The sequence below is a fragment of the Schistocerca americana genome, chromosome 4 (genome assembly GCF_021461395.2).
Source record: "Schistocerca americana isolate TAMUIC-IGC-003095 chromosome 4, iqSchAmer2.1, whole genome shotgun sequence".
NCBI lineage: Eukaryota > Metazoa > Arthropoda > Insecta > Orthoptera > Acrididae > Schistocerca > Schistocerca americana.
In genome coordinates this window covers 599701751-599716335 of record NC_060122.1, presented here as the reverse complement: position 1 = coordinate 599716335, position 14585 = coordinate 599701751, and the positions used below count along the sequence as shown (strand labels likewise).

Here is a 14585-nt window from a genome sequence, read left to right as displayed (position 1 = left end):
ATGTAGGTTTGCCTTTCCTGAATCTTTCTTCTAAGATAAGTCGTAGGGTCAGTATTGCCTCACGTGTTCCAACATTTCTATGGAATCCAAACTGATCTTCCCCGAGGTCGGCTTCTACCAGTTTTTCCATTCGTCTGTAAAGAATTCACATTAGTATTTTGCAGCTGTGACTTATTAAACTAATAGTTTGGTAATTTTCACATCTGTCAACACCTGCTTTCTTTGGGATTGTAATTATTATATTCTTCTTGAAGTCTGAGGGAATTTCGCCTGTCCCATACATCTTGCTCACCATATGGTAGAGTTTTGTCAGGACTGGCTGTCCCAAGGCTGTCAGCAGTTCTAATGGAATGTTGTCTACTCCTGGGGCCTTGTTTCGAAACTCTTCACGCAGTATCGTATCTCCCATTTCATCTTCATCTACATCCTCATCCATTTCCATAATATTGTCCTCAAGAACATCGTCCCTGTATAGATCCTCTATATACTCCTTCCACCTTTCTGCTTTCCCTTCTTTGCTTAGAACTGGGTTTCCATCGGAGCTCTTAATATTCACGCAAGTGGTTGTCTTTTCTCCAAAGGTCTCTTTAATTTTCCTGTAGGCAGTATCTATCTTACCCCTAGTGAGATAAGCCTCTACATCTTTACATTTGTCCTCTAGCCATCCCTGCTTAGTCATTTTGCACTTCCTGTCGATCTCATTTTTGAGACGTTTGTATTCCTTTTTACCTGCTTCACTTACTGCATTTTTGTATTGTCTCCTGTCATCAATTAAATTCAGTGTCTCTTCTGTTACCCAAGGATTTCTACTAGCCCTCGTCTTTTTACGTAATTGATCCTCTGCTGCCTTCACTATTTCATTCCTCAAAGCTACCCATTCTTTTTCTACTGTTTCTTTCCCCCATTCCTGCCAATGCTCTGCCTGAAACTCTGTACAACCTCTGGTTCTTTCAGTTTATTCAGGTCCCATCTCTTTAAATTCCCACTTTTTTGCAGTTTCTTCAGTTTTAATCTACAGTTCATAACCAATAGATTGTGGTCAGAGTCCACATCTGCCCCTGTAAATGTCTTACAATTTAAAACCTGGTTCCTAAATCTCGGTCTTACCATTATATAATCTATCTGAAGCCTTCTAGTATCTCCAGGGTTCTTCCATGTATACAACCTTCTTTTATGATTCTTGAACCAAGTGTTAGCCATCATTAAGTTATGCTCTGTGCAAAATTCTACCAGGCGGCTTCCTCTTGCATTTCTTAGCCCCAATCCATATTCACCTACTACGTTTCCTTCTCTTCCTTTTCCTACTGTCGAATTCCAGTCACCCGTGACTATTAAATTTTCGTCTCCCTTCACTACCTGAATAATTTCTTTTATCTCATCATACATTTCATCAATTTCTTCATCTGCAGAGCTAGATGGCATATAAACTTGTACTACTGTAATAGGCGTGGGCTTCGTGTCTATCTTGGCCACAATAATGCATTCACTATGCTGTTTGTAGTAGCTTACCCGCATTCCTATTTTTTTATTCATTATTAAACCTACTCCTGTATTACCCCTCTTTGCTTTTGTATTTATAACCCTGTATTCACCTGACCAAAAGTCTTGTTTCTCCTGCCACCAAACTTCACTAATTCCCACTATATCTAACTTAAACCTATCCATTTCCCTTTTTAAATTTTCTAACCTACCTGCCCGATTAAGGGATCTGACATTCAACGCTCCGATCCGTAGAACACCAGTTTTCTTTCTCCTGATAACGACGTCCTCTTAAGTAGAAACTACAGAGAAATTTTTGTTGATTTCTAACCAATCTACTTATTGTTTTCAGTTATTTACTGCACATTAGTGATACTATTTTAAGATTTAAACACCAATCAATGTTTGTTTCTGTGCTGTTGTCACTGCCATACTGAAGACATCTGAAGACTAGATCCTCCAGAGCATCAACCTCTGTGAAACACGTTTGTTTAGGACTGATAGCTCAACTACCATTAAGCATTTGTGTGATCCCAGACATATTATGGGTGCATGGTATTGTGATCAGAATACCTTCATATCAGACCAGCATATATACCATAAGGAGAGGCAATTAGACATCTTGACGAACAGCTCCATCTCCAGCCTATGTGCTTCTACTTGCTATTTGATAGCATTTTCTCCTGGTGCCCAGTTATACAGGTTCTCACCTTATCCAGACTTGCTGATGTTCCACACAATTGCTTGTTCTGCCTTGGAACAGATTTCCATTAATAAACCTGTTCTAAAGTAATTTTAGTATGGTGTTACAGGGTTGCCACAAGTTCTGGAAATCAGGGAATTTCAAATGTGTTGGTGAAATCAGGGAAGTGTCAGGTAAATTTGAAAAACACTGGAAAAATCTAGTTTTTGTCTCAGTAGATGAAATGGTTTGTTTACCGAGATGATGTGCATTGTCACTGGCTGGGTGCTGCTGAGTACATGCACCACTTCCCTGCTCACTCATTTTTAGTGGTCAGCTACAGTGTTGGTTTACACAACTCTTCCCTGCCTTACACACTTCTTTCAAGAGACCTACTTTCTTCTGAGACCGTTTGGGAAATCAGTGAAGGCATTTCAAATCTGTCTTGTGGCTCCAAGGAAATGCATATTTTTGTCACCAAAAGTGTTTTGTTTTATTAAAATAAAATAACAACAGTTGCTTTAATGACACACATACCATTTGGCTTGCTTTCTCCATCTAAAAACAGTTCATTACAAAAGGTGATGTTAAGTACTTAATATTTTTGCTCACTCTGGGGAGACATCCAGAAATCCTTACATCTTTTTGTCAACTTGTGTCTTTACTTACCTTTAGATCTCAAATTTTGTCTGGGAAAAATTCTAAAACTTGTCTGGAAATCAGGGAAATATCAGAATTTCACATGGGGAAATGTATGGCAACCCTGTGTGAACCTAGTGACTGGACAGCCTCAAAAATACTTCCCATTTTCCGAGGTATTCTTGAATACATTTACTTAAAATATTTTATGATCTTTTAAATGAGCGTTTTAGTAATGTGGCAGTTTTCTCACGTTGATTTAATTACGTGATTGGACACAAGCTGCAGGAAACAATCCCTGAGTGGATAATGAGCAATAAAGGTTTATGGACATGTGCCAGAAATGTTCCTACAGAGTTATGTCCACTCGAAGATGGAGAAAAAAGATCAATGACACTGTAGGTTTCAATTATCAAAAGCACACATGAGAACACACCAGACATGTAAAAATGTTCTGTCTTCTGTACTAGTGTTTCAGTGGTTCATTGGTGTGATAGCAGCAAACCATCAGTACTGGTTCAGCCTCAATGTGCACTTGTGGTAGATGTTCTTAAGATGCCTCCATACTGGAAGCTAGCTGGAGCGTCGTCTTGTGGTAGCCACATTACCCTTCTTACCACTGAAGGAACATCTTGCACCAGGGTAGGCAGTGTCACCTGCAGGAGGTGCAGATATGACTAAGGTGTGGGGCATTGTGGAAGAATGAAAGGTCCCATGAGGTGGTCGCCAATAATCACCACCCACACATTGAGTTTGAACTGGTATCGATGGTTCACTGTTACCTTACCACAAATGCTAGTACAGACAGAATATTCCCACTTGCCTGGTGTATTCTTATGTTTGCTTTCAGTCATTGAAACCTAAGTTGTGAAAGATCTTTTCTGTCCACCTTCCAGCAGATGTACCTCCCATGAAACAAGTTTCCAGACAGTCAGAGACACCTTTTTTTTCTTCTAATTACAGTGTTCAGGAGATTTAAACACGAGACTACAAGTAAATAAATTAGATGTTCAATTAAGGGCTCAAGATAGTATTGCTCTGCATACTATCACTCCACTGTTGAGATTTAGAATTAAGTTCAGGTGGAAACAAAAGTAACCGAGATTGAGTAACAATTATCTGCAGCTGATAGAGTAAGTTACTAGGCTGTCATACCTCATTTCAACAACTTGGGTGAAAGGGGCTGAGAGGACACACATTTTTGACATATGGGTTTCTTCTCCAGCCAACAAGGCCATTGTAAAAGATAGATGCCAGGTGCACGCACACACACACACACACACACACACACACACACACACACACACACACACAGAGCCCAGCAGTCTCTGGCAGCTGAAGCCAGACTATGAGCAGCAGTAGTGCATGATGAGAGAGGCAACTGGGTGGGGTGGGTGGGGGATGGTGAAAAGTGCTGCTGGGGAGCATGCAGGGACAAGGTGGAATGAGCTAGGTGCAGTCAGCAGTCAGCTGGTGGATAGTTAGAGGCGGGGGAGGGGGGGGGGGCGGAAAAGGAAAGAAGTAAAAAGACTGGGTGCATTGGTAGAACAGAGGGCTGTGTAGTGCTGGAATGGAAACAGGAAAGGGGCTAGATGGGTAAGGACAATGACTAATGAAGTTTGAGGCCAGGAAGGTTACAGGAACACATGATATCTTGCAGGAAGAGTTCCCATCTGTGCAATTCAGAAAAGCTGGTGTTGGTGGTAAAAATCCATATGATACAGTCTCTGAAACATTCATTGAAATGAAGAATGTCGGGTCGGGTGGTGTGCTCAGCAACAGGGTGCTCCAGTTGTTTCTTAGTCACAGTTTGTCAGTGGCCATTCATGTGGCTAGAAAGCTTGTTGGTTGCCATGCCCACGTAGAATGCAGCAAAGTGGTTGCAGTTTAGCTTGTAGAGTACATGACTGGTTTCACAGGTAGCCCTGCCTTTGATGAGATAGGTGATGTTTGTGACAAGACTGGAATAGATGATGGTGAGAGAATGTATGGGACAAGTTTTGCATCCAGGTCTATTACAGGGATAAGAGCCATGTGGTAAGGGGTGGTGTCAGATCCTTCCCACCAACACCAGCTTTTCTGAATTGCACAGGCTGCAACTGTCTCTGGAATATATCCTATGTTCCCGTAACCCTCTTGGCCCCTACCTTTGTTAGTCATTGTCCTCGCCCATCTAGCCCCTTCCCTGTTCCCATTCCAGCGCTATACAGCCCTCTATTCCACTAACGCACCCGTCTTTTTACTTATCTCTTTTTCCGCTAGCTGCTCCCCGTCTCCCTCGTCCTCCATGTTAACTTCCCAACTGCACCTAGCTGCCCTACCCTCCCTCTGTCTTGTCCCTGCACGCTCCCCAGTAGCACTTCATTGTCCCCCCCCCCCCCCCCCGCCCTGCTATCGCTCCCCCTCCCCACCCCAGCCTTTTCCTTACTGCCACCCAATTGCCTCTCCCATCGTGTGCTGCTGCCACTGCTCGTAGTCTGGCTTTAGCTGCCAGAGACTGTCGTCATGTGTGTGCAAATTACATTTCTATTTTTGACAAAGGCCTTGTTGACCGAAAGCTTATTTTGTGACAGTCTTTTTGTTGTGCCTATCTGCGGCTCATCATCTCCGCTATGTGGTGAGTAACAACCATCCTTTTCGTGATGTTATAAAATACAATGGACTTTCTTTAACCAGTTGCCATCCCCTGCAGAATTTCCTTAGATTTCACTAAATGTATGATCTGCTCCCAATATTATTACTGGAGATCTCTCTGCATGTTATCAAGAAAAGTGCTCAACCACCTTTCTCTGTCAAGTTATCGTATCTACACAGTACGGTAAAGACATTCTGTTGGATGTGGGTGTCAGGTTTGTGACTCTGTCTTTTTCGTCATTTTATTAGATTGAGTAAAAATGTCCTTTGGTTTATTTCAGAACCTAATGGTACAAGAAACACCAGGCATCATTTCCACATTAGATGTTTTTAGTGATTATAAAGACTTTGTTACATGTGCCTACTTCACTGGAATATCACTATAAAAGTGCTTTTAAGCATTTCCTCAAAGGCTGAGAGAAAGTTGTTAGCTCACAGTTTCACTGTTTAATCTACAGTCTTTGCAGACTACCATACAAGAAAACCAACTCCATTAACTGTTTACCATTCAATATTGTTCTCTGTAATGTTACAGCCTCATGCGACACTATAATAAATACACAAACTGTAGATAGTGTTTAATCTATGATGGATGATGTTTGCCATACATAACTTTTTTGAGATCACAGAGCAACATTTCGTAATCGTATTTGATATTATTACGTAAATGTAGAAAAATGAATTTCTGGGAAATAAACTACTTCAGTTATCATAAACTTTTGCATGCCCCGTCAGCACTTTCGCATTTACCTGTTGATCATAAGATAAGTTCCTGCCAAATATTTTTTTGTTTAAATATTAATCCCTTCCTTCCATGTAAAGTTCATGCACATGTTAGTTTTTGTGCTCAGCCTTAACACACACACACACACACACACACACACACACACACACACACACACACACACACACGCACCTACCTACCTACCTTCCAGTGCCTCCAAATCTGTCGCCTGTATTTGCTAGTATGCCCTTTGCAATGTCCAACATGGTGATATTCTTATTAATAATAAATATGGTAATGGAAAGTCCTGATGTAATGTGAATAATATAAGAAGTATATATAGCAGCTCACTGCTCAAGTAAGGCAGTGGTTTGTTTAAAGGCATTTAAGGCTGAAAACTGAGCTACCTTTCAGACGAATCCTTTTTCATCGGTCAGCTTGTACAGTATACAACAACGCAGGAAAAGTTGATTGGGATGTACGTTCTCATTTACTGTAAAGCAATCATCCCTAGTTCAGGATCTTGACTAATGCAGATTTATCTAACATTTAAAGCTTCTTTTCTCATGTTGTCTGCTTCAGTGATAACTGTAATTTGACTTTTCATTTGTCGTCTACTGCTTGCAAAAATTTTCACTAAAAAGAACTAATCTCACATCTGCATGACAAAGTACAGTTGGTTAAGCTAAAGAACAAGGGATGCTAAGAGAGAGAGAGAGAGAGAGAGAGAGAGAGAGAATATGTGTGTGTGTGTGTGTGTGTGTGTGTGTGTGTGTGTGTGTGTAAGGGGGAGGGGCCACACACACACACATTTTTGTTATTGGTAGAGTAGCCTTTTATACTTCTGGAATGTTACAGGAGGATGCATTTTAAGGATTTTTTATTTTTTTTACAAAGAACAAGCATTCCCACTTTAGTACTGCATTATACTGTGAAATGAAATACTGAAGTCTAAAACATTTTCAGAATTTTCCACTTCTATACTGTAGTTGCCTCCCCTTTTTTTTAATTAATTTATTTAGAATATTATTTGCCTGGCCTTGAAAACTGGTAGTTTATAGGTTTCAAAACTTCCTACTAACTATAGTCTTCTTAAATTTCAGGGCATGGGACTCTGGTTGATTTACTCAAGCACCTGTTATCAGGAAGCTGCTGTTGCTTTAATGCTGACTGTTATAATGTGTTACAACTTCCCAAGTGTTTGGATATCAAAACTTCAAGCTGCATGGTGAGAGTAAATGACTGTAATAATCCAGATAGACATAGGAAAATAATATTTGATCAGTACTGAATATTTATATTGCAAAAAGCAAACATCCAAGAAACTATTTCATTATGTTTACTGCAATGCCAGTGCATGTGGCAAATTACGATCATAATATAAAATAGTGCAATATATATTCGTTAACATAACAACTGACCTCTTGAAATAAATTTGGTGAAGAACATTTAATAAGATGTATTATTATAGCTTAGCTTGCTTGTGAATATGATGCAGCACTAATCTGATACATTGTGGTTTTCAGTTATTGCATTATATAGTTATCTGTTCCTATTGTACCAAACACCACTGTGACAACTGAATTCTTTGTATTCTGAATGTCATGAATTTTCCAAAAAATGTACTGTTGATTCCAGATTGTTACTGACTCATTCAAATTTGGCTTTGTAACTATTTGAGAGTTTGGGTGGGAACCATAACTCATACAGCAAGTGCATACTCTAAAATCTGAAATTCATGATTCCATTTTTCTTGGAATTTGAAAGAAATTGTTGTTTAACTGTGGTCTTGAAAAATTCAGAAAGGAACATACTTTTTCCATTTGAAGGCATATCGGCACACAGAAACGACATTCATTGGGTGCATGGGAAAGACTGATTACCAAGCATATGGCTGGGCCTGCATGGGAATAGTGAGCCCTCTCTGAAGCTCAGCTGAGAATCATCCTTTTCTGCATGCATGTATGCTTCTAAAATTTTGCCTTACCTTCTGTCAGTCATAACACAAACCACAGACATCAATAAGGTACACCACAGAAAAGTGTGTCTATTGGCAATGACACTCTCATAATCTTTAGGGAATGAGAAAGGTAACTGGAAGTGTATTGGCATACAGATTAAGTCAAAAGGCAAACAGAAACAGAAACTGTAGAACAGTTACTTTCTTAGAAGAGAGAGGAGTCATAGGCTGTAATCGATTTTTTGTTAATCATTCAAGCTTGTGTAATGTGAAAAAAAAGCTTAGGATTTAATTAATGAATGATGCAAAGGTTTTCCTGTCGATGAAGTATGTGACACCCCAGAGAAGCCTAATAATCTAGACTAGTTTTTGTATGTTTGTAGATACACATTGTTCACAGAGGTGACATGTGTTGCATTGTTCTGTTATGTTGTTTCTTTTATTTTGTTCATAAGAATTTGTAACTCTTATGGTGGGAAATAATTTGTGAAAAATGTAACAGTTTTTCGTGCAAATTTTGGGGGTTCTGCCCCATTTAACTGAACGAGTAACATAGTTATTGCGGTCTATCTATGACTTTTAGAACAAACTTGTATGAGCACTGTTTTGCCTACAACTACTTAGCGACGTGCAATTGTGTGGATCTAGTGCCTGCAATGTGGATTCATCTTTTAATTATGGTTAGAAGCAGCAGAACAATGCAAAGAGGGATTATATAACTGATGGAACAATAGCTATGACCAAACAAGGTATAATATGAACCATAGAGTTGGAACTCACAGTGACAGGTTTACATAGACATTAATTTTGAGATGTTTGTGATATTTTGGAATGTTGTAAAGACTGAAACAAGTTCACACTTCTTGAAATGCCAATGTTAGGTGAAATCTGAAAAGCAGATAAAAATAACCTTTGCATCGGTTAAAGCTATAAAATCTTTCCATACTGGTAAGTTACTTTTGAAAATCATTTCAGATGACAGAAAAAAATCAGATGTATCTGAGAAGAGAATTTTCTGGTTTTACTTTCCAGTCAAAAGCTGAGGAACATAAGCCAAATTGTCAATTTTTTTCTTAGAGTCCTTCCTTGAAACAGAAATGGGAGCGAACTAAAATATATTGTTTATAGATAACGTGACAAAAAATGAAATGAGCACTGAAAATTGTTGTTATTTATCCAGTATAGAAAACCGTGTGTTTAAATTGATGTTGACAAAGAATGTGAAGATGGAGGCAGTAGTGGTGGCTCTGGTGGGAGTAGTTAAATAAATGCAATCCAAATGGGCCACAATAAAAGATTGAGCTCACTGGTGGGAAAAAAAAAAAGTTTGATTCAGAAATAGACGATAAAAGTGAAACACAATTTAGTCGACAGAAAAAAGTGCTAATCCTCAATTTAGTAATGGTTAGTATGATCATATTAGCTATTGTGTTTTCGAATGCATCACACACTATTAACGAATAGTTCTGTATGTACCGTTGGTGCTGTTTGCAACTATTAGAAATAGACTGTCCCACATCGATCATCAGGGCCACTGAGTACTGAACCTCCCTGCCATGTCAATGGTTAGTCCCTTGTGTATGTGAAATTAGGACAGTTAGTCCTACATTAACATGCCAGTAGGAGATGACAAAGTATACTCTCTTCTATTTGGATATGAATAGGTGATAACTGTCGAATATTGTGTAGCATTTTGCTGAATAGGGTGAGCCACAGATTGGTAGAGTGTTGTTTTTTAGTGTCTCTAGAAGGATACACGATGACTTTGGCAGAATTTATATTAGTGTAATGAATGGCAGCTTGCTCTAAATGTAGAAAAACGTAAGCAAGTGCAGATGAGTAGCAAAAACAAACCTGTAATGTTTGAATACAGTATTAGTGGTATGCTGTTCAACAAAGTCCCATCAACTAAATACCTAGGCACAGCATTGCTATGCGATATGACATGGAATGAGCACTTAAGGATGATAGTAGGGAAGGTGTTCATTCAACTTCAGTTCATTGCAACAATTTTAAGAAAGTGTAGCCCATCTATGAAGGAGACCATGTATAGAACACTAGGGTGACCCATTCTTGAATATTGCTCAAGTGTTTGGAATTCCCACTACGTCAAATTAAAAGAAGACATTGAACCATTTTAGAGGCATGCTGCTAGACCGGTCAATATGGAAATGCTTCGGGAAATCAAATAAGAATTCCTGAGGGAAAATGTTGTTCTTTTCGTGAAACACTATTTAGTAAATTTAGAGAACTGAAATATGGAGCTGACTGCTGGGTGATTCTACTGCTGCCAACATATTTTGAATAAGAGTCGAAAAGAGATGTGAAAAATTAGGGCTCATACAGAACTATGTAGACAGAAGTATTGCTGCAGGAAAGGGAATGCCTAGCAGTGTACGAAATACCCTCTGCTATGCACCATATGGTGGCTTGTAGAGAGAGAGAGAGAGAGAGAGAGAGAGAGAGAGAGAGAGCTCATCCTCTTTTTGCATGCAGGTTATAGTTCCTTGTGTTGTGTGTTCAAGATATTTACCCTGTCTTCGCAACACAAATTGATACAAATGATGGAGACAGTCCAGAATTAACATGATCAATACTAAACTGTGTAGAAACTGCACTCAATCTTTGTGCACAAGTCTTCTTTAACAATGAGCCCAGGTTCAAGTACTGAGCTACAGTGCTTAACAACTTATGTACCTACAGTATCTATTTTATCTGTACAACGAATGATTGTGTTCTTTCATAGTATTGTTTGTAGTCCATGTAAAATTTTTCATAATTGTATCACTATTACTTTTTTGTGTTACACTATACAGTACAAAGAAGTAAGTGGTCTGTGTGTAGCTCTTGTTTTTTGTCCTCTGTGCAGTGAAATTTCCCTGAATTGCCAAATTTTGTCTTATAACACCAAGAAACAGTTTATCATATTGTACACTTTTCAAAAAAAATTGATTGGTGTTCCACAAGTATTAGCATTTTACCGTAAGTGAAGTACTAATTTTTTTAATTTTTTAATTAATTTATTTTTTCACAAGACAGTTCCAAATGTGCCTTATTTTGTATTTGTTCTTGCAGACATTTCCTTCACTTGTCTTTCAGGTCTCTCTAAGCAGCTTTTCCATGTGCTATATTTATAGTTTAAAAATTGTCCACTAGAATGCTTGCAAGAGATCATTTGTGTTCAGAGACGATAGATTAAATAAAGTAGGTGGTGGTGTGTTTGTGTCTGTTGGTAGTAGTTTATCTTGTAGTGAAGCTGAAATAGATAGTTCCTGTGAATTACTATGGGTGGAGGTTGTACTCAACAGCCGTACCAAAATAATGATTGACTCCTTCTACTCAACCCCCCTGCCCCTCCCCCCCCCCTGCCCCTCCCTCCCCCCCTGCCCCGCCCCCCACTGACCCCCCAACTCAGATGGTATAATAGCTGGACAGCTCAAAGAAAACTTGAATCTCATTACAAATAAGTACCCCACTCATACAGTTATAATTGGTGGAGACTTCAATCTACCCTCTATTTGTTGGCGAAAATACATGTTCAAAGGCGGTGGTAGACAGAAAACATCTTTCGAAATTGTGCTAAATGCTTTCTCTGAGAATTACTTTGAACAATTAGTTAATGAGCCCACACGAATTGTAAATGGTTGCAAAAACACACTTGACCTCTCAGCCACTAATAATCCTGACCTAATAGAGAGCGTCATGACAGATACAGGGATTAGTGAACACAAGGTCATTGTAGCGAGGCTCAAAACCATATCAACCAAAACCACTAAAAATAACGCAAAATATATGTATTTAAAACAGCAGATAAAAATTCACCTGATGCCTTTCTGAGAGAGCGTCTCCATTCCTTCCAAGCTAATTATGTAAGTGTAGACCAGATATGGCTCAAATTCAAAGATACAGTATATCGACAGATATCGATAGATAGATCACAATGCATAAGTTAATAAGAGAAGGGACTGATCCACCATGGTACACAAAACACGTCAGAACACTGTTGCAGAAGCAACGAAAAAAGCATGCCAAATTCAGAAGAACGCAAAATCCCCGAGACTGGCCAAGTTTAACGGAAGCTCAAAATTTAGTGTGGACGTCAATGCCAGATGCTTTCAATAGTTTCACAATGAAACATTGTCTCAAAATATGGTAGAAAACCCAAAGAGATTCTGGTCGTATGTAAATCACACCAGTGGCAAAAAAAAAATCAATACCTTCACTGCGCAATTGCGATGGAAATGTTACTGATTATGAGGCCACTAAAGCGGAGTTACTAAATACAGTTTCCTGTAATTCCTTCATGAAAGAAGACAAAGTAAATATTCCAGAATTCGAAACCAGAACAGCTGTTAGCATGAGTGACATAAAAGTAGATATCTTAGGTGTTGTGCAAAACAAGTCAAACCACTTAAAAAGGCAAGTCTTCCGGTCCACATGGTATACTAATCACGTTCCTTTCAGAGTGTGCGGACACAATAGCGCCTTCCTTAGCAATCATATACAACTGCTCAGGTCTGTTCCTAAAGACTGGAAAGTAGCACAGGTCACACCAATATTCAAGAAAGGAAATAGGAGAAACCCATTGAATTACAGAACCAAATCGCTGACCTCAATTTGCAATAGGATTTTGGAGCATGTACTGTACTCAAACAGTATGAATCACCTTGAAGAAAATGACTTATTGACACATAACCAACACAGATTCAGAAAATATCGTTCTTGTACAACACAGCAAGCACTTTATTCCCATGAAGTAATGAGTGCTGTCGACAAGGGATCTCAGATTGATTCCATATTCCTAGATTTCCAGAAGGCTTTTGATACCTTTCCTCACAAGTGACTATTAATCAAGTAGCGTGCATATGGAGTATCGTCTCAGTTGTGTGACTGAATTCGTGATTTCCTTTCAGAGAGCTCACAGTTCATAGTGATAGACGATAAATCATCGAGTAGAACAGAAGTGATATCTGGCATTTCGGATGGTAGTGTCATAGGCCTGCTGCTGTTCCTGATTTACATACATGATCTAGGTGATAATCTGAGCAACTCACTTAGATTATTTGCAGATGATGCTGTAATTTACCGTCTAGTAAAATCATCAGACAAGCAATTCCAGTTACAAAATGATCTGCAGAGAATTTCTGTATGGTGCGAAAAGTGGCAATTGGCACTAAACAAAGAAAAGTGAGAGGTCATCCACATGGATACTAAATGAAATCCAATAAATTTTGGGTATACGATAAATCGCACAAATCTAAGGGCTGTCAATTCGACTAAATACCTAGGAATTACAATCACGAGCAACTTAAATTGGAAAGACCACATAGATAATATTGTGGGGGAAGGCGAAACAGAGACTGAGCTTTGTTGGCAGAACAGTTAGAAGATGCAACAAACCCACTAAAGAGACAGCCTATGTTACACTTCTCCATCCTCTGCCGAAATATTGCTGCACAGTGTGAGATCCTAACCAAGTAGGATTGACAGAGGACATCGAAAAAGTGCAAAAAAAGGGCAACTCGTTTAATGTTATCGCACAATAGGGGTGAGTGTCACTGATATGATACGCGAGTTTGGTGGCAGTCACTGAAACAAAGGCAGTTTTCTTTGCCGCGAGATCTATGTACGAAATTTTAATCACCAACTTTCTCTTCTGAATGCAAAAATATTTTGTTGACACCCACCTATGTAGGGAGAAATGATCATCATAATAAAATAAGAGAAATCAGTGCTCAAACAGTAAGATTTAGGTGTTCCTTTTTCCCATGCGCCATTCCAGAGCGGAATGGTAGAGTAGTAGTATGAAAATGGTTCAATGAACCTTCTGCCAGGCATTTACCATATTTACTCGAATCTAAGCCGCACGTGAAAAATGAGACTCGAAATAAAGGGAAAAAAAATCCCGAATCTAAGCCGCACGTGAAATTTGAGACTTGAAATTCGAGGGGAGAGAGAAGTTTTAGGCCACACCTCCAAACCGAAACAAAGTTGGTCCATTGTAATAAGAGACACAATTTAGGTCGAATGAATGACGATACAGCTACAGTAGTTTGGTTTGAGTCGTAAGCTTAGCAGTTAAGCTTTACCAGGTAGCCATTGCTGTGTGTCAGGCGCTCCGTCCGTATTTATACGGGTACCCTTCCTTTTTCACGTGCTTCGTCTGGTTTGAATCAATTGCTTATTTTGCTTCGATCTAAGTGCCATTTTCTTTGTTATAGGTGTTTACGTCACTCTAAGCTGAAATTGCATTACTGTACTGTGTCATGCATTGTTTGTTGCATTCTGATAGTGTGTGTTTACGGCCTGTCGCCGCTCGCGGCATGGCTTGCTTTTGTGCACACTATCGCCGCTTACAGTTTTTTTAAAAAAAAAAAAAAAGAGAGAGAGAGAGAGAGGAATCGTCTCATTAGCGAAACTTACACTACTGCTTTCTTTGATAATGATTAACAAGAACCAAATAATAG

The 14585-nt window shown here is 39.1% G+C and overlaps 1 protein-coding gene across 1 annotated transcript in view; it reads left to right on the top strand.

The window, feature by feature from the left end:
- LOC124613125 (nuclear envelope integral membrane protein 1a) overlaps positions 1-14585 on the top strand; it is a 115689-nt gene that overhangs the window by 82029 nt on the left and 19075 nt on the right. The window contains exon 6 of the mRNA XM_047141741.1: positions 7262-7386. Coding sequence (XP_046997697.1) covers positions 7262-7386 — 125 coding nt within the window. The remainder of the gene's footprint in view (positions 1-7261; positions 7387-14585) is intronic.